General features: G+C 36.3%; 1 protein-coding gene across 1 annotated transcript in view; it reads right to left on the bottom strand.

Moving 5' to 3' along the window:
- SHISA6 (shisa family member 6) overlaps positions 1–21,609 on the bottom strand; it is a gene marked incomplete at both ends in the record, with an annotated part of 374,071 nt that overhangs the window by 283,339 nt on the left and 69,123 nt on the right. The window contains one exon of the mRNA XM_081318319.1: positions 6,607–6,702. Within this exon, the coding sequence (XP_081174445.1) occupies positions 6,607–6,702 (96 nt within the window). The remainder of the gene's footprint in view (positions 1–6,606; positions 6,703–21,609) is intronic.

Here is a 21,609-nt window from a genome sequence, read left to right as displayed (position 1 = left end):
CCCCATCTTCAGATTACAATTACATATTCTTATCAACCCTAATGTCCAGTACAACCTTTTCTCTTTTCTTATTACCAGGTGTCACTCAAAATCTTAACATTTTTCTCCTATGCTTCAGTTTTAAAGGTAATTTTTCAGGCAGAAGTCCATTAATCATTTGCTAAGGAAAGTTTTGATCAGATCAAATTTTTTGTCAGGTACAAATAGCTAATTCATATAGTTAACACAATGAACAATTTGATTTCATCTCCAGCTCTACAATATCAATTCTCTCTTTTAATAGGATTTTTTTTTAAAAAAAATACCACAATAAAATAAAAATAGAAAACTGCTTAATAAAACGCTGACATGTTTGATGTGTTTCTTAGTCCTATTTTATAGAATTCAGTTGCAAAAATGGTAGTGCTTTATGGCTTTTGGATTGACAAGCTTTGCCACTTTCAGGTGTGTGCTATGTGGTTTCAAGAAACTTTTACCTTAAAAATAATATTTGTGAAATTTGAAGAAAACATATATGTAAAAAGTTGCATTGATTAAGTTTCTTATTACTAATAACATGGGAGAAATGTAAAGCTGACATATATTTTCTGGTTTTTTTTCTGTCTGTTTCAGCATTTTCTCACATAATGGGAATATATCTCTTGCTTCAAGCATTCTTCTGGTGCCTTTGTTAAAATACTCATCAAATTCTGCCTCTGTCCTCCTTTTGCTGGTTTATGATGATTACAAAGAATTCAATTACTTCTCTGTGTCCAAGCCACTCTTTCTAGCAATACTTTTGCCTGAAGAATTTCTTGAAACTTCAAAAAGTGTGCTAAAGGAAACAAAAGTGAGCTAAAGCCAGCTGAGTTAGCTGTTGTTCAAGCTGACAATGAATGGAAACCTAAACACCCTTGCCAGCACTGGAATCTATATGCCAACATCTGTGTAGCTTCTCTTATGCAGATTTGCCCCCTTCCAAGTTTCCTTTATCAATCTGGCAAAATCAGTTGAGGACATGGGCATTTGATAAAGTAGCACAGTAGAGAGATCTTAACTGCATTCCTTGAAAGATCTGAGACCTGACAAGTCTACCTGATATTCATAGGGACTGGGGTTCATTCAGTGATAACTGGAAACTTGCAGTGACATAAGTATGCACAAATCTTATGAGAAGATATATTTTATTTCAGAGATGCAGTGGAAAAGATGCTAGCACTGAACCTAGAAGACGATTTGCAGTGTTTTTTAAAGACAGGATAAGGAAGCAGCAGGACCGTGGAGTGACATAAAAGGAAACAAGACTGAAAGGTACAGCAGCTTGTAGCTTTCAGGAATTTGTTCACTCATCAAAATTCTAGTTTGGCTGCTACCTAAGGCTCTGGCCAAAAATTCAGCAAATTAACCTCTGTATGCTGAACATAGAAGAATATGTGTATCCAACGTAACCATGAGAGTATACAAATAATTCAAAATTAAATGCAGTACCTAACGTAACTCCACACTTAACATTTTTCATCATGCATGTTTCTTTCTGTTTTGCTGGAACAAATAGTGCTAGAGAAACAACGTAAGAGCCACATCATTACGTTCGTCATCTAGGCTCTCTGCTGAAAACTCGAAAAAGAATTTCAAAGACATTGTGTACACACAAACACAGAGAGTGAAAAATACTCAGTCTGCAAATGTACTCTTCTCATATTTCCTCCTGTTTTTCTTCTCTTGTTCACAATTTATGTATAGTATCTAAAAATTCTATGGTCCTAGCATAGCTTACACTAACCTGTTTCCTAAGCAAAAGATATATGAAATGTGAGAAACATCTTATTTGATTTTCAGTCACATTATAGAGTTTCTGGTATGTGGTTTGAGATTTCTTTTGATCATAAAAAGCTGTCTGAAATAAAGATTTGTTTGTTTGTTTGTTTACAATATTTACTAATTTGCTCAATCTATATATCCACCCATCTTGCATGGGCCCCCATGACTCTGGATTCTCCTCACAATTAAAAATAATAAAACAACACAAAAGATACAAATAAATAAATAAATAGCTTAAACAGTAGCAACAAGAACCATTAAAGCAATTTAAAGCAATTTAAAGATTATACATATCTGAAGCACAAAGAAATGACTATCTGTTGAGTATTTGCATCATTTTTATGGAATAAATCTTCAGAAACCAACATATTCCCAATGGCAAATGAACAAACAAAACAAAGTTATGACCATTTAAATATGTGAAACCAAAGAACTCTTTGTGTCAACAATCAGTATATTGACCATGAACAAGACAGAGATATATAGAGATCATATAAAGATGCAATGATTGACCAATGGTTTGGAACCTAAATATTTGTATCCTTGCTTTATTTTGATGGCAGAGAAACCAGAAAAGAGATTCTTCAAATAGCAAGTTATTATCATACCAGGCCATGTTACTGTTCATAAATATATTTATGCACAAAACCTGCATATTTCATGAGCTACCAATCCAGGTTTTTCAGCAACCAGGTATCTAGGAGAAAAGTGGGAAGCTGGGAATTGGGCCATCTTGTAAACCATTTGGAGATGATTATAAAAGTCTGAGAAAGTGACGGTTCCTAGTCTATTACTGTATAAAAGTGTAAGAAAGAAACAGAGTTTAAAACTTTGCATCATACAATAGAGAGAAAGAGCCCGAGAATATATAGAAGCTGATTTTTGTCATTAGGTCAAATTGTATCAGAAATCCAGTTTACTCTTCTATGCAACCCTCATCTTTGGCTTCAAAAGAAGAGGTTGAAAATCTTTTGAGATGCATTGTAGTGACTTAGAGGAGAGCCTAAAACTGTGTAAAAGCAGTCCAATCAGTTTGGGTTTTTTTGCTCTTGACCTTGGCCTACAAAAGTGAGAGGTTATTGGACATAAGACTGAACAAAATATATAGCTAGTAGCTTGCCGTTAGCTTAGTGTGCAGAAGACAAACTCACTTTTTTTGTTTTGTAATTACTTGAAATGGTACTATTCCAATATTACACATTGCTGCCTTTAATCTTTTAGGACTGTGGTCATGGCTCAAATGTTCTTAAACTGTATGGGTAATTATATGTTTAACCTGTATCAACCACCCTGAGTCATTTGTACTTTTTTTCAATTCAGTCACAAGCATACAGCAAAGGTTGAAACGCCAACCAGAGATAACAGAACACAATGATTCCCTACCATTTGAAGAGGTATATATGCATTTCCTTCCCTTTCTACTGAATATGGAAAGTTCCTATTAGCATGCAGAAGAGAAGAACAAGAAGAAGACATAAGAAGACAAGCACAACACCCTGTCCACAATGAAAAATTATGATTTGTTTTAGGTCTGAATCTGGCCTAAAAGTCAGAAATGTAAGGATTATGCCCAAAGGGGCATATAAGCTATAATTAAATTGTTGCACATACCAGGGGCCAATATGTATTTTTGACTTTAAAGACAGTTATGGCAAATTTTGTGGCTCAGATGTTATGATTCCTACATGTATGTATATATTAACTCTCTCTGTCTCTGTCTCTCTCTGTCTGTCTACCATCTATCTACCTATCTACCTACCTACCTATCTGGTACAAATGGGTGTGGAACCTTCAGAAAGCATAGCTCCATAACATAGTCCTTTCAGCAGTTTCAAGAAGGCTCCATTATCTATTTGCACTATTCAGGTGACCCTGAGGACATACTGTAGACAAACCTCCAAGTGCCCCCAATGACTGTCTAAAAGAATGGCCAGCTGTCTGCAAGGAATATAAATCTTTCCGTTCCCCACCATCCAGTCAGAGCTGAAGAAGTTTCTTGGATGAGAAGTAAAACGTCTTCAAAGGAAAACAAGGAAGTCCAGTTGCCCCTTGAAAAAGCATCTTTGGGACATTCAGCCTTGGGAGGAATGTTTCTTTTTTAAAAAAAGATGAGCCAATCTCTTTTACTCACACATCAACTTTCTAATACAAACTTTGGAAATAATAACTACAATTAGTTCTATTACTCTAAAACAATTCAGCCAAGATTGAAGTCAGGAAGGGAAATCAATTCCAGAAAGGCTCCCACAGTAATGAAATAGTAAAATATGAAATACTGAATAAAGCTCAATAGCAAAAATTTGTTCATTACTTCCCTATATTGCTTGTGGCCATTATCTCTCAACATTTTTTTAAAAAAAATCTGCTTCCTCCCCCTACTAGGCATGCATCTTTAAAACAAAAATCCCCTTAAGCTGATTGATTGTGGTAAAAATGTAGATAATATCTGGCAAGTCTGCTATAAACAAACCAAAATACATGGGGCAAAAGAAAAGATGCTTCTGAATTTGTTTCTGGTTTTTTAGATTCCATTGGAATGTCTCAATTTGTGATTTCCTGCCAACAGGAAACAAGGCCCTTGTTTGATTACAATTAGAAAAACTTGAAAAGGGTAATTCAGAGAAGATTATAGAAGGTTTTTTCTTGGATGTTCTTTGTCCATACATTGTATCCCACTTCCCCTCCCATTTTGTATGCTTTCTTCTGTATTGCATCCTACACCACAGGACAACACAATCCTACGGGCTATGCCTCCACCTCAATAAACTTTATTTGAACACACAAAACACAGACAATACACACATATAATGTTTTTTTTTCTGTGACAGTTCCACAGAACTCACACTGCTTTAGATGACATTTATAAAGAAAGCTTTCTTCCATTGGTTAAACAGCAAATAAAAAATCAGAGCAAGAAAGGGGAGTTGGTTGTTTTTGTTTTACAACTTGTGAATGAAGAACATCCATGGAAACATCAACAAGAATGGATATATGAAACAATATGCCTTCACATACAATACAGTGTTTCTATAGAAATAGAATTGTATCTCCAAATACATGATATAAATGTTCAACAGTCTACAAGTAAGTCAACAAGGAAAAATGTTGTGTCACCAAGGTGGCTTGAGCCCACCTTTTTAATGCACCAGTGTGCCATAGAGTGAGGTGGATCTCCCAAAAGACTTGATGGTTAGCTAGCTTGGAACCTGCATATCAGATCCAATGAGTGGTCCAGCCCTACTAGGACTTTTCCTCTCTACCCTCAAGTCTTTCAAGGAAATTGGCTCATTCTTCAAGAGTCTGAAAGCAATAAAATGTACACAACTTCATCCCCCTATGAATAAAAAAAGGTCTTGCTGTAGACTTCATTAGAAATTCACCCAAATAGACACAAGAGCCATCCTGGTTTGGGTAGCAAGATGCTCCTGTATATCAGTTATGAGGGTCATCATGATTCCTAGATGTTCATGGTAGATATCATTTGCTATTACATCAGCACATCAGCACATCCAGCATTGTACTGCATATACATTATGTTACACAGAACATACACAGTGCAGGATATGGATATTGACATTTTTTCAGATTTGTACAATAAAGGGTATGTGTCTGTGTGCATTCTCTCTCTCTTTCTTACACACACACACACACACACACACACACACACACACACACACACAGACATTTCTCACAGATTAGGTAGACAGACAAAAATATATGACCCTTAAGGAAATCACTTTATAAAATGCTTACAATATTATGTGCGTGGGAAGGATAAATATTTAAATACAACGCACTTGTTATACTGAATATGCTGATGCAAATTCAATAGAAATTGTAAATAATATGACTGGTAACTTTATGGCACAATCTATAATGAGCATCTCTTAGAATCTCACACGAATTTTGGAGAGAAAAATCTAGAGGAGATGCAAAAGTGATTCAGTTCAGTGAGCCACTATGTGGCAGGACCACAAATCCATTTTTACTCTACAGATAAGTTTATGCAGTCCAGATTCCAACATACAATAAACAAAGAACAAATAAAACACAGAAGGTTCTCAAGATTCATGTATGAGCACCAAGAAGCAACATATTCCAAGGGGGAATAAAACTAGGCACAACTAAATGAATTTCCCAAGATCTTTAGCCAGACTGATTACCAAATTGCTTTCTACCGAAATCCAAAGAAAGTATAGGATAGTCCCAGGCTTAACTGCATTGCTTGGAAGTATCTTGTTTGCAAACTTATATATTTGCATAACATACCTATGGGAATTATGAGCCTTTTGTCTTATTGTGCAATTCCTACTTTTTTCAGTAGGTAAAGGAAGTGTTTTTATTAGATTAGATTATAATACAGATGTTTTTCTCTATATGTGATTTAAGCACACCAAAGGGGTAGATATGTTTATGTATACAGTTTTAAATGAAATGCTCTGTATTCTCGTAATAGCATCCCACTTTGGAAATGATGTCACTATTTTATCCCATAGTAACTTTATGTATCTTTCTGTTTCTTTGGCAAATGGTAGCAAGACAGGAGGTTTCCATTCATGCAACTCAGTGAACCTGTCTTCCTGCCATTCTGGAACCTTCTCCAGATGCTCATTCCATGTCTCCTTCCATAGGATTTAAAAGGCCACTGTTAACACTTTATTGAACTTGCAGCACTATGTTCTCGCATAAGCCTATGATTTTCCACACTAATACTGTTATCTGATGTCATACATAACAAAACTTCCAAGTGAGAGACTGTTCTCAAGCATATATTTTCTATTCAACAAAAAATAGTTTCCACTGTACCCTTGTTGTGTCCTCTTCCTAATGTGACAAACCCAGAAGAGATGAAATTATGGAAATCCGGACCTCCACTTCGATAAATATCCTTTCCATAATGACCTGCCAAGGAAAGATGAGAAATAGTACATCATTTTATGCAGCTCAACCACAATTCCATTCCTAAGTGGGGGGAAAAATGCAAACGGGAAGCAACAATGTTATACAATGCCTGTGGAGCAGAATTTATTTAATGTTTATTTATTTATCTATCGAACTGACCCGTGCTATGTCACAGGATTTATGTTCTAGGGAAAAACAGGAAGAGGGAGCATAATGCAAAGTGCTCTACCACTTGAATGAAAAATAGAATACCAGTGGAATAAATAAATAGATTTCTGTCCCACTAACTGTGCTAGATGCTCAGTGGCATGCAACAGAAAAGTACAATTAAAATATCCATGGTACAAAATATTAAGAGAACCAGTTTGGTGTAGCATCCTACAAGAAACTGGGACACTATCAGTTCCAGTCCATCATAGGCACAAAATGAGTTAGATGATCAGTCATTCTCAGCCTTTGAAAGTAGGCAATGGCAAACCACTTCTAAAATCTTGCGAAAAAAATCCCTGCAGAGAAGCATCCAGGCAGATATCAGGAGTCAATACAAGGCAGAAACAAACAAACAAATTTACAATAATAATATATTGAGTAAAAAAAATCAACAGCAAAGAAGTCAACAGGCCAGCAACCTGCTAGAATCACCTATGAGCCTGCCAAAGCTTTCTGGAAGATCTCTGTATTAAAATCTTCTGAAAGATCATTTATGTAAGAGCTAATCTCCATGGGAAAACTGTTTCAAAGCAGGGTCATTAACAAGAAAAGCCACCTCCTGGCTTCAGTCCCCCTTTACTTTGTGGACTGCCTGTTGTTTAGCCAAAGATATATGTAACAGTCATGGTGGAATGGAGGAAGTTTCCTGTAATTACTTCAGCACCAAGCCATATAAGGCTATACATAATTTTTTAAAAAAACAACACTTAAAAACTGAGCCCAGAATCTCCCCATATTTTATGGAAGTAGGGGACCATCAACCATTTGTTCCAAGAAGTTTGTATTAGATAGGTCACCTCTGGAATGGAGAAGATTGCCCTGAGAAGGAGTCACACTACACTACAGCCTCATTAAGGCTGCAGGAAGCACCAGCACTTGAAATGAGGCATATCGCCCAGATCTCACCTTACACACTGCTCTTACCCCGCTTAGAGTAAATCTAGCCTACAAGTCTAGAATCATATTAGAAAACATTATTTTATTGGAAGTCACAGGAGGACTCAGCTAATATGACAAGATGTTGCTCCAGTGATCACCACTGGTGAATTTGGGCCACTGCACTGTGCAGAATGGTCATAGCTACCAAATGAATGGTTGTACATCAGAATTCTCCAATCTTTTTGCTTTTGCAGACCAGTGGGGAGAGGAGAGGGGATGGTTCTGCATGAGCAGTTGGCAAGCACATGCACCCACACAGAGCTCCATTTGCATGAGCAGCAGGCATGTGTACCCGCCACTCATGCAAATGGAGCATGCATGCTCACCCACTGTTCACACAATTGGGGATGCACATGCACTCGCCCGCCACTTCCATGGCCTGGTTCCGAATGTCAAGTCCTGGAGGTGGGCCGCAGCCTGAGGATTGGGTACCCCTGCTGTACATTATTCTCCAAAAGAAATTGCTCACCCTAAACAAGATGCAGCCAACTGACAGCATGGTGATGCAATAATAAAGGAAACATACAACTTTGTCTTCCTTATTACATTTGAGCTTGTACATGGCTTCAGTCAGATTCACTTTTCATCTTGCTCCACTAGTGCCCTAGGCACTACTTCTAACACTTCACCTTCCAGACCACCTCAGTAAACCAAGGAAAACATCTGGGTTTGGCAAACAGATGCTACATAGGAACAATTTTCTCAAGAGCCCGAGTCATCTTTTAATCAGCAACTAACATATAATGGAATATGGGGTTGAATGAGGACAATGAGAGGAATAGATGCTGCCTATAAAACAAACAAATAAGAGAGGTAAGAGGGCCCCCAGTGGCTTTATAGAAAACTCCCCTAGTGTCCACTGGAATCCATCCAAATGCATGAGATACATGGAGCAGATCATTCTAAATCGGCCCATTTCCCCAGCAGAGATTTTGGATAGAATCAGTTTTAGCTGATCCAAGAAACAACCTGACCACAGAAAAGGTCTGAGTATAAAGCTCTCCATATCCAGAGATTCTAACATCTGTTCTGAGGCAAAACCAAGGTCCAGCATAAGCTGCTTTAATGTGTCAAATCAGAGATCAGCGTGGACAAATCTGTGATTTCCATGGAGGCTATGAACTTCCAGGTTTTCAAGGATTGCACTATCAACCACCAAGCACTCTCCCACAACTGTTACTGATGATCTAATTCCTGACCTTTCTCCTGTCTTTCTCTTGGTGGACAGAGGTTTTGCTGTACCTGATCAAAATTCCAGATAGCTACGAAAGGCCTTTGAAATGGTACTAAGTTGCAACACTACTAAACTTGAAATATTCTAGCTATAAGATTGCAGTTCTCCATATTTCCACCCAGTGCAAACAGGCTCATCAGTTTGGGATAAGCATATTGTAATTACGTATGGACCTAAACCCTTTTCTCGTAGTTCCTAGATTTCCAACTGGAAATTTTCAGAGGTAGATGTGTCAACCATAGGGAAAGAGAGAGAGGGGGGGGGAGGGAGGGAGGGAGTGAGAGGGGGGGGGAAAGAGAGAGAGATATCCAGGAAATTTTAGGCTTATTCATTACAACTGTAATGATCACATCCTCATGCAGGAAAACAAGCTTGTCCTTTTTGAGTACTTAAGCCAGAATATTGCTTGCCTCTGCTACAGGTAAACAAATAGGTGCTCTGAAGAGCTAAGATAATATTTACATTTGCAATAAAAAGAAAAGCATTACATCTATAGAAAGGAGTGTGACAGATAATCGGTAGAAAAGATGTAAGCCAGTGGTTGCTTTTATGTTTGTACATTGCACTGTATATTATTTTATTATGCTTTGCTGGTGTTTATTAGGATACTAAGCACTGATGAATTTCAATTATTATCCTCTTCATTATTTTAGGTTTTAGACTGTTGACCAAACTCAGAAAATTAGTTCTATGACATATGAGAGATATGAGACCCATTTTTCTGGGTCTCCAATAAAGCTCAGGGCCTTGTCTTTCCCATATAATTTACCTTTTTAAGAAATTTGCTAACTGAGAGATATTCCCTAGTTGTAGGTTACTGCCTAATAGTCCTGGATCCCCAACATGGATTCATACATCCTGTTTGGTTCATATCTGCATGGATACTGCATTCCAGTCCCTGTGATGCAGTTGGAACAATTTTGAAATGTACACACTCAAAGCTATAGAGATGATAGTAGATTTTAGGAGAAGCCCTCCTATTCTACCACCTCTTACAATACTAGACAAAACAGTATCGATAGTAGAGACCTTCAAGTTTCTAGGGTTTGTAATATCTCAGGACTTAAAATGGACACCTAACACCAAAAACATCATCAAAAAAGCATAACAAAGAAAATTCTTCCTGCGCCCACTCAGAAAGCTCAGACTGCCCAAGGATCTGCTGATAAAAGTTCTGCAAAGGAATTATTGAGTCTTTCATCTGCACCTCTATAACTGTCTGGTTTGGCTATAACTAGACCAATTAGAACTGCAGAAAAAAACAATTACAACCAGCCTGCCTTCCATTGCATGACCCAGAAAGAGGGCTGTAAAAATATCTACAGACCCCTCACATCCTGGACATAAACCTCTTTCAACTTCTTCCCTCAGGATGACACTATAGGGCATTGCACACCAAAACAACCAGAGACAAAGACAGTTTTTCCCTCCACGCTATCACTCTGCTAAACAACTAATTCCCACAACACTTATACCCTGGGATGTCAAAATGTAACTGTATTACTATTATCCTTCTCATCTTTCCTATTACCTATTTCCTTAGCTTCTTATGACTGTAACTTTGTTGTTTGTATCTCATATTTATGTTGATTGCATTTATTTAGTATCCTGTTATGATTTATGTTGGTTGCATTTATTTAGTATCCTATGACCACCACTGAGTGTTGTATCCAGTGGTGGGATTCAAATTTGTGAACAATCAGTTCTCTGTGTGGATGCCGCTTCTGGAAGTCCATTCTGGGCCTAGGCAACAAAAAAGTAGCTACCAGTTCTGCCCAAGTGGTGGGAATCAGCTGAATCCCACCACTGGCTGTATCTATGATTTATGATTATTGTATTTTATGATTATGATCATGATTTATCATTTGTTGCTTGTAGGTATGCTGAGAGCTTATGCACTGAAGACAAAATCCTTGTGTGTCCATTCACACTTGGCCTATAAAGAATTATAATTCTAATATACAAGCAAAAAACTGTAAAAGTATATATAATCCATTGCCCATTGCCAGGTAGAATCATATATGCACGTTTTTGCCTTTTCCCCCACTTATCTTATTTACATATTCATCCATAAGTGTATTCATCAGGCATGTTCATGCATATGGAGGTAATGTTATAGTATTCTACCACTCTCTATGGATGAGAGACCACTATTTCTTTTTCAGCCTGTAAATATTGTTCTTTGAGCAAACTAGGTCAGCCTTAACTGTAAGACATACAAAGCTGCCCCGTACTGAAAGAAAAATATGTTTATAAAAAGAATTACAAACTCTGAGCGGTGGCCCATTTCATTCAATCACAACAATTTTTTTTATAGAGTTCCTTGACAGAGGTTGCATCTCCCAGGTCCATCTTATTACACACAACTCGGTTGGTTCCAGTCACTGGGGCTCATTCTCCTGAGGTCAATTCCATTCACATTTTCTCTCTTCCATTTCAAAAGGTAAAACACAACTAAAAAATAAAAAAAACCCCCAGGAAATTCTAGAAGACATTTGTGCCACACTGGAAAAATAAGGGGCCGATCCCTACACGCTCGTTATTTTTCAAACAATGCAATGAAATCACAGAGAAGAGGAGTTCAAGTCCTTTTCAAAACTGACAAAACCGCATACAAATACCTACAATAATATGCAATTTTATCAGGGCTTTCAACTGAAAAGGGAAAATCCACTCCACAAATCCACTCCCAAGGGAAATTGTGTGAGAAATTAATATGTTACATATGTTAACTGAATTCCTAGCCTGCAAATAATGAAATTATTATAGTTAGAACTGAACTATCATTATGCACCTATCAAAAAATTTTTTCTTCTAAATACAGATTTTAGAATAGTGAGCTCTTTGACACTTAAATTCCAGGATGTACACTTCTGTGTTTGTGTGATGTTAAAACTAATATTTGAATCTTCTACAAAAAAAATCATCATGGCAAGAGAGAAGAACCGCTCTATACTTTCAGGTGCTCGTTCCTTCTTTTATTTGTATTCTTTCAATTGCTTGAGACAAAGCAATCACTTGGAGTTCTTTGTGCTCCCTGAAGTTTGATGTGTGTCGCAGACATTTCATTACTCAACTAGGTAACATCAGAAGTGCTAGTCAGTGCCAGTGCCAATCAAGCCATGCCCTCCTGAGAGAAATACCTGCAATTATTAGTCTATAGATAATGAATTCCCTGGGGAGTAAAGGAAGAATATTTACTTCTTCTCACAGGCTATCAAGGCTACCGGGCTCACAGGTTGTCATGGCTGACTAGCAGGTAAGATTCTGTTCCGTCTGGAGGGAGCTGAACATTGCAGCTTCCCTTCGCTTGTTTTTTTAATCTGAATTAATTTCTTTCCACGTTTCACTTCGCTTGTAAAAGTTAGTCAGATTGCACAAAGAATCATTAGCTTTATCTTCTGTTTATAATCAGATAATTGCAGCTGTGTATTTCATTTTTGCATAAATCTACATAGCAAAGTACATTTTTCTTCCATTATTTTCTCTCCTTTTGCTATTCACTTCTCTTCTACTCTCCCTAATTGACTCATTATTTCATGAATGAATTTTATTTTTTTCTCTTCATGTTTCATAACTTCCTTTGTCCCATCTACATTTTCTTCATCACATTGTTCCCCTTCTTTCACATCCTCTGTCATTCAACAGTTCATATGACAGGTTATCATCACAGCATCTCCAAAAGCTGCAAATAAAAGATCCCCTGAAATTATTTTCCCACTCCATGCACAGATAAATCAGGGTACAATTATAGCTTGAGTTATTGAAGGTCACAGAGAAAGTCTTTAAAAGAATAAGGATGAAATGGAATTTCATAGTTGCTCCTTATTTCTCTGTTTTTATTTATGTCTAAATATTTGACTATGTCTCTGGACATTATCATTTCCAAAGAAAACGATACAATCGACATAATGATGAAAACAATATTTTTTAACATTTACTTAAGCCTTAAGCAGTTTACTATATCATATTTATGCAACTTATTTCTTGCTTAAATCTTGGAACTCCAAATGACAAAAAAATCCCATTAGTTTAATAAGTGATTTCCTACAATTTTATATTTCATGTATCAATAAAAATTTAGAAGAAAAGCAGATATATATTTTGCCCTGCAATGGTCTATTTTAATTTTATTAAAACTTTTAAGAAAGCAGTTAAACTAATAGAAACTAATGTAAAAAGAAAAAGGAAATCAAAGAAAGAGCTAGAAGGAAGGAAGGAAGGAAGTAAGGAAGGAAGGAAGGAAGGAAGGAAGGAAGGAAGGAAGGAAGGAAGGAAGGAGCTTCTATTTTTTTTTACAGCCGTTATAAATCAAATTATAAATTTACACTCTAAGGTTCTAACATAATTCAATTTTTCTCTAATATGTCTTGTCTAACCATCAAAATTATATATTATAAATTCATTTTTGTGTTTCATAAAAACCAAAGCCAATCCAGCATAACTCCTCTCTCTGCGGGTTGTTGTAATGATCCCCTCCTCTTCTTCCTTCCTGCCATTTTCTGAGTAGGTTGCCATTAGGAAAGAGTCTCAAATAAGGGAAAAGGAAAAAACAAGCGCTTTCTTTGTGCTTGGTGCCGTCAATGACATTTTTGCGAATGGATTTTTAACAATTTTAAAATTGCTACAAGAGTTCTGTAGAGAACTGGTTAAATACTTGGGGGTATATATCACAGCATCGAATGTGAAATTATATAAAAACAATTATGAATTGTTATGGCAAAAAGTACAAAAGGAGATTGATAGTTGGAAAAAATTACAATTGTCTTGGTTGGAGAGAATAGCAGCCGTGAAGATGAATGTCTTACCAAAATTTTTATTTTTGTTCCAAATGATACCAATACTTAAGAAAGACGCAAATTTAAATGAGTGGCAAAAAGGTATTAATAAATTTATCTGGGCAGGGAAAAGACCGAGAGTAAAGCTTAAAATAATGCAAGATGCACGTGAGAGAGGGGGTTTGAAGATGCCCAATTTGAGATTATATTATGATGAAGTTGTGTTATCAACAATTAGTGATTGGTTCAATTTAACGGATGAAAGAATATTGAATATTGAGGGGTATGATTTATTGTATGGATGGCATGCGTATTTATTTTATGACAAAAAGGTGGATAATATTTTTAAGACTCATATCTTAAGGAACGCTTTGCTCCAAGTTTGGAAAAAGTACCAATGTATATTAAATAATAAAATACCTATATGGGCAATACCTAGACATGCAATAGGAAATATAAATGTGGAGCAGAAACAAGATGTAATTACCTATCAAGAACTTCTTAGGATGGAAGGGAATATTTTGAAACTGAAACCTTTAAATGTTTTAAAGGAAGAAAAGATAGTACAGACTTGGTTTCAGTTTATACAATTACAAGCTAGATGGATAGAAGATCAGAAAATTGGTATAGTAAAAGCTGATGAAAATTTGATAAAGCAAATTAGAGATTAAAGTCAATCACATATAAAAAGGTTATATAATGCTCTTATAGAGATTGATTCAGAATCGGAGTTAGTTAAAGATTGTATGATAAAATGGGCTCAGAATATTCAAGAGCCCATAATGATGGATACTTGGGGGAAAAATTGGGTTAGAAATGTAAAATTTACAAAAGCACAAAACCTAAGAGAGAATTTTTACAAGATGTTTTATAGATGGCATTTAGATCCTAAAAAGTCAGCATGTATGTATCCAAATCAACCACCTAAGTGTTGGAGATGTGGTAGTGAAGAGGCAACTTATTATCATATATGGTGGACATGTAAAAATGTTAAAGCCTTTTGGATAAAAATATGGTGGATTTTTCAGAAAGTTTTTAAGAAAAAAATAAGATTTACTCCGCAGCTATTCTTATTGGGGATTATTTCGGATTGTACTGTTATAGAAACTAAGTTAATGTTACACTTAATAACGGCAGCCAGACTGTTGGTGGCGCAACATTGGAAGAAAGATTTACCTACAATAGAACAATGGATACTTAAAGTAATGGACGTAGCTGAAATGGCAAAAGTTTCAGCATATTTGAAAGAACAGTCACAAGAAAAATATATTTTGGAATGGAAAAGATGGATTGATTATATTCAGAACAAATATGGGACTAAAAAGTTTCAAATAGCATATGAATAATTTTTACAATTATAGAAGTGTTATTATAATTACTTTTGTTATAAGGGAGTTAAAGGGTGGAAGGTTTGTTAACGTTGTAATAGATATTTAGCATATGTTTGCATAAGATTGCTATATGTAATACCCTGTATTCTGCTTTGGGAAGTCCGGAGGGGGGGAGGGAAGGGGGGAGGGTTGATGGGGAGGCGGGGTTTATTATTAAAAATTTTGTAAAACTTTTCAATTTAAAAAAAAAGAGTTTTGTAGAGAACTTTCAGCATAACTGATATTGGAATGGCACATTTTGGGAAACAAAATCATTCAAGAATTGAAATTGTCATATGGGAAAGTTTCTGGTTTTAAGATAAATAATTATAAGAGTAAAATATTATCTAAAAATATGACTATGAATGAAAAAGAAAAGTTAGTAAAACTAACGGGTTTTGAAATAGTGAAAAAGGTTAAATATTTGGGAGTATATATTTTAGCTTCAAATGTGAAATTATATAAGAACAACTATGAGATATTATGGCACAAAGTACAAAAGGAGTTAGATAGTTGGAAAAAATTACAATTATCTCTGTTGGGGAGAATTGCAGCTGTTAAAATGAATGTTCCACCAAAGTTTCTTTTTTTTTTTGTTTCAAATGATACCTATATTGAAAAAGGATGCCAATTTGGATGAGTGGCAGAAGGGTATTAATAAATTTATTTGGGCAGGGAAAAGACCGAGAGTTAAATTTAAGATCTTACAAGATGTACGGAAAAGAGGAGGACTTAAAGTGCCTAATTTGAAATTATATTATGATGCGGTTGTTTTATCAGCGGTTTGTGATTGGCTTAATTTAACAAATGAAAGATTACTTTACCTTGAGGGATGGGACTTATTATATGGGTGGCATGCATATTTAGTTTATGATAAAAAAGTGGATAAGGCATTTAAATCTCACATTTTAAGAAGTGCTTTATTGTGCATATGGAAAAAATATTAAAGGTAAAGGTAAAGGTTCCCCCGCACATGTGTGCTAGTCGTTTCCGACTCTAGGGGCCGGTGCTCATCTCCGTTTCAAAGCCGAAGAGCCAGCGCTTGTCCGAGGACGTCTCCGTGGTCATGTGGCCGGCATGACTAGACGCCAAAGGCGCACGGAACGCTGTTACCTTCCCACCGTAGTGGTCCCTATTTTTCTACTTGCCTTTTTACGTGCTTTCGAAAATTATAAGTTAAATTATAAAATACCAATTTGGGGGATTCCTGGGCATGCGATAGAACAAAAAACAAACAAAAAAATGAGAGGATGTCAAAGCCACGCCAATCAGTATTAGTGATTCAAGTCTGTGCTCCACCACAAATGCAGAGGAAGCAGATATTGAATATGCTAACATGAAATCCTTGTTGATAGACCTGCACTTTCCCATCCAAGAAAGAGATCATACTCATTATAGGCAAGTGAAATCCTAAGAATGGAATAAAAACAGTGTCTAGAATAATGGGAATATTTTGCTTTAAAATGCAAAATAAAGCAAGTGACTGACTGATAAAGAGTTCTGCAGAATAGCTATTTTTTTTTTACAGAAAATATCTTTTTCAAACAATCTAAATGACAAATCTAAACTTGGACATTACCAGGCAGATAGTATCATGATGGCAGCTGCTTCCAGAATTGTACCAGGAGGCTGAGTGACAAAGTGACCCATTCCAGAGAAGAAGAAAGCTCCAGAGCTCTTCAAAACACAAGTGAGGAGGAATAGTGGGGCCTGGTGTGGTTTGAAGCATGAAGCCTGCAGGAATCCAAGGAGGGGAAAAGGCCTGTGGGAACCAGTGGAGGGGGAGAAGACTTGCAGAGACATGGTGATGGGGGACAAAAGCCTGCAGGGGTTTTGGGGAGAAAGGTCTGTGGGAACTAAGGGCCAGGAACTGGAGTATAGGATGTCTCAGGGTATGGGGGAGGACTTGGAGGCCTGGACAGGTGAACTGGGCCTATGCTTAGCCTCACAAGCCCTCTCCCACCCAAGGCTCCCCATGCTCTGCTAAACAACCTGCACATTCATTTAGCAGCCACATCAGGGAAAGCAGAGGGCAGTAAGCGAGGCCATCTTGTTTAATGTCTGTCATTACATGAAACCACAAAAGGCAGGCTTCGTTACAGGCATATGTCGAGGGCTACCTCTACAAATTTTCATGAATCAGCCCACCTGAATCAGCTCATCATGAAGAAACAAAATAGCTACTTCACAAGTGCATGGCACAACAAAGGAGAAAAAACCCATCAGGAAAAGTTTCAGCAGTCCATTTGCCTTTGAAAGACAAAGGTCACTCTTTTGAAGATAGCAAAGTCTACATTCAGGACAGAGAGGACTGCTGGTTTGAAAGAGAGGTCAAAATAGGCATTATGATTGAACAGCCCTCTCTCAATTGAGGGGGGAGAAGGATACAATATCTCTTCTCTACAACACAGACCTTTCAGCAGTTCCAAGGTTACACACGCATTTGCACACTTATTCAGGTTACTCTGAGGGTACAGATAACCCCAAGTGGCTAATGACTGACCTTCAGAGTGCTAAAAAGAATATACATTGAAGAAGCTTCTTGGATGAGAAGCAAAATGTTTTAAAGAAAAAACAATGTCCAGTTGCCTTTTGAAAAGCATTTTTGACAACCATGATCTGGAAGATTGAGAATCTCCATAAACATTTAACCCACCTGATGCACATATTGATTAATTTGTATGATCATCAGGAAATAACAATAAGAATGGACTATGGAACAACTAATTTGTTCACAAATGGAAAAGGTGCATAGCAAAGCTGTATTCTGTTATCCTATCTATTTAATTTCTATGCAGCCACTTTGAGAGCGGGCAACTAAATTTCATTTTTGATGTGTGCCGTTGTGCCCACAGTAAAAAAAATGACAATAAAGGTTATCTTATCTTATCTTATCTTAACATGAGAAATACTGGATTAGAGGAAACCATCAAATTGATGAAAAAACCACATATCAGCATGCAAATAAAATGGAGATGAAGATGAAGCAATTCCAGGTTTATCTTCATAGGCTAAAAAGAAGTCAGGGACATTAGCTACTTGGATGAAATCTAACAAACAGTATTTTACCTAATGCTAGAGAAATTATACTGACAACAAAGTTGTGTACTGTATTGTTAAGGCAATGATCTTCCCAGTCTTAATATATGCAATGAAAGCTGGACCATCAGAAAAGTTGACTGGAGAAAAATCGATGCCTTTGAACCTTGGAGATGATTGTTGACAATACTTAGAACTGAAAAAAGAACAGATAATTCAATACTGGCTGAAGTAAAACAAGACTGTTCATTGGAAGAACTAATTATGAAGCTAAAATGAAAATATATTGTTCACATAAGGCAGAAACAAGAGTCTTTGTAGAAGACCTTGATAACTGGAAAAATGAAAGGCAATCAGAAGCCAACAGAAAACAAGATGGTTAGGTACAATCTTTCATTACCCAAATAAGCCTAAAAACACTCAAAGAAACAGTTAATGATGGAAAGTCCTGGTGAACTGTCGCCAACGTATGAAAAAGAGTTGGAAGCAACTAACAGACTAAACGACAGCACTGCTGCTCAGGTTTTTTAAATAACAGGATAAATCACCTAGAGAATTTTAAATAGTCCAGTTTATAAAAATTGTAATACACAATCTACCAAATCTGTGGAAAAATTGACAAGTTGATAAACAAAGCTGATGTGCTGTATTAATTGAACTAGATCTTCTTTCTGCAATTGTTAGATTCATTTTGTGCTTTCTGCAATTTCTAGAAGATATTATATTTGGAATTTATAATGTTTTCTAGGATTAGGGAACTAAGAAGCCAATTTCCAATCTTAAATAGTTTTTTATGTTGGCAGAGACTCCTTGGCAATTATAGCTATGTGAATATCAGCCCATTTAGCTAAATATATTTGTCAGGTTTGTTCATTTTCTTGGGTATTATCTCACCAAATTCAAATCAGTATGTAATTAAATCTCCTAAACCTCAGAATTATCCTTTGCTTACTTTGTACAACATTAAGCAACTGAGAATGCAGAAAAGAAGTATTTCATAATAAAATATTAATATTTTTGATTTGTTATTTATTATAGTAAACATATGGTTCAATTGATTCACTGCATTTTTATAAGCTGCAGAAAAATTGTCTGAAATGCTTTTTTAATTCTTTAAAATATGTTTGGATGTTTCTGGGTGTATACATAATATTGGGAGGGAAACACAAGATGTAATGGTATAAAGAAAAGTCTCATATTATATTTGAAAATCAGTAACATTATGAAACAATCATACAACATTATTGTTTAAAAAAACATATAAATCTTTCCTACATCTTTGAATAGCATGTCAGGAGTTACAATCAAACAGTGGACCGAGCCAAGACAAAGATGGAGCTGAAGCTGGGAACTGAATTTTATTACACTGAGTTAAATAAGTTAAAATTAACCCCTATATCTTAAAAAAAATCTTCCATTACATTAAAATAACTGTTTGGTGGCAACATTTGGAGAACTTGAATGAGTCGTCCCCAAAGCCTATATAGTGGCAACTTTAAAAGACTGCTCACTTTCCATTTCTAAAAAAATATATTTAGCACCATTAATTATTAGTAAGAAAACAAAGTCAGAGCTATTTAAAAAAACAATTAAAAAGAAGCAGGTATCAAGAAAATTTGTTAACTGTAATACATTCAATTGCCTGATAATCAGTGCTCATGTCCTTTAAAAGAAAGATAGAGAGTCCAGGGTAGAAAGTTGCATGGAAAAAGGGACAAAAACATATATATGGACAAGTGACATATCAATTTAATGGTAAGCTAAGCCCTATAGTAATTTTCAGCAGGACAGCAATTACTTATTAGTGGCAAAAGACATGGAACCTATAAGGGCTCCATCTTTATTGTTGCTCCCTGATTCTCCACTGCAGATCCAAAGAATGCCATAATCTGGCACTGAAATCTAGGCAGCTGCCCTAAGGATGTATTAAATAAAGGACAGTATTTTAAAAATCAATTTGATTGATTAATTTAAATAAAACATGACCCTCAGCTCAATCCTTTTAACAGTACAGAGGGAGAACATTTGGATGAAAAAGGGGAAAGTACATGTGTACAGAGACCATAATCACATTGACCAAGACTGTACAACATTGGTTATAAAGAACGCCAAGACATATTATCATATTCAAACTTTTGGCACATAAATACAAGACATGAGAAAATGTCTTTACTTAACCTGAAGCATTTCAGCCTTAAAACAGTAAGTGGGACAGGGAATTTTAACAGGTGTCTGTCATACAAGCATGAGAGAAACTGCACCTGCTGAAATTCCCTCTTCTAGGCAACTATTAAACACACTGGCATCCTGTCTCACTTTGGTCCTCATTGCATTATAAAGTAAACATACAGAAGGGATTATCCAAAGCTTGGCTCCATGAAAAAAGGATACAGTACAATGAACATGACAGAGCTATTGCCAAATATCCAGTACAGGATGTTCTGCATTTTGTTTGCAGTGTCTCAGTTGCTTCCTGTGCATAGCAATGCATATGCCAGCTTGAAAAGGGACCTCTGTGCCTGCTGAGAAATTGCAAACGGACTCTCTACAGCCTTTCATAGTCAGCCACATTCTTGTGCTTCCAGGACAAACAAATACATTTCATGAAATTTTACTTAAAAGCCACACATAGAAATGTATACTTAAACTCCCAATAAAAATAAAAACAAGACACCATTGATGTAGCAAACCTATTTATGCAGCTAGCTTGATGCAGTAAAACAGTACATAAGCTCTAGGCATAAATCAGAGTATCACCAACAGCATCAAAAGGCAAGTTCTTGCTCAGACCAAAAACACAGAGCAGGATAATGAAGAAGCAACTACCAAGGTAGCAAGTCGAAAAAGAGGATAGGATTCCTGCCACTTTAATTATTATGTAGGAATGGGCATTTTAGCAGATAGTACTTCCTTGGTAAAATACATCTGCTGAAATTTCTCATTTGATTCAATTGCTAAATGTATAGGAGCTCTGCCTCCCTTTGTATATGCCTACCCTATTTTATTATTTCATCAAACATGACAGAGAAACATGACCAAGAGGCTTGAGACATCAGGTATCATCAGTCTGAAGTCACAAATGAAAAAATAATCTGCCTGCACCTACTAGGTCACAGCCATCTTATCCCATTACTGACACTAACATGGAAAATACAGTCTTGGTTTGAACAGGATTTAGGTGTCTTTTAAAATATTCATGAAATCACAGCAGTCATAAAACATAGACTTGGAAGGCGCCATTTCGATCACTGAATCCAACCCCTGCTCACTACAGGAATTCAGATTAAGCATCCTTGACAGATGGCTGTCCACCTCTGCTTGAACATATTGAGTGATT

The sequence above is a fragment of the Vipera berus genome (assembly GCF_964194415.1).
Source record: "Vipera berus genome assembly, chromosome: 2".
Taxonomy (NCBI): domain Eukaryota; kingdom Metazoa; phylum Chordata; class Lepidosauria; order Squamata; family Viperidae; genus Vipera; species Vipera berus.
The sequence above is the reverse complement of the archived record's forward strand: the minus strand, read 5'-3'. Positions and strand labels throughout refer to the sequence as shown.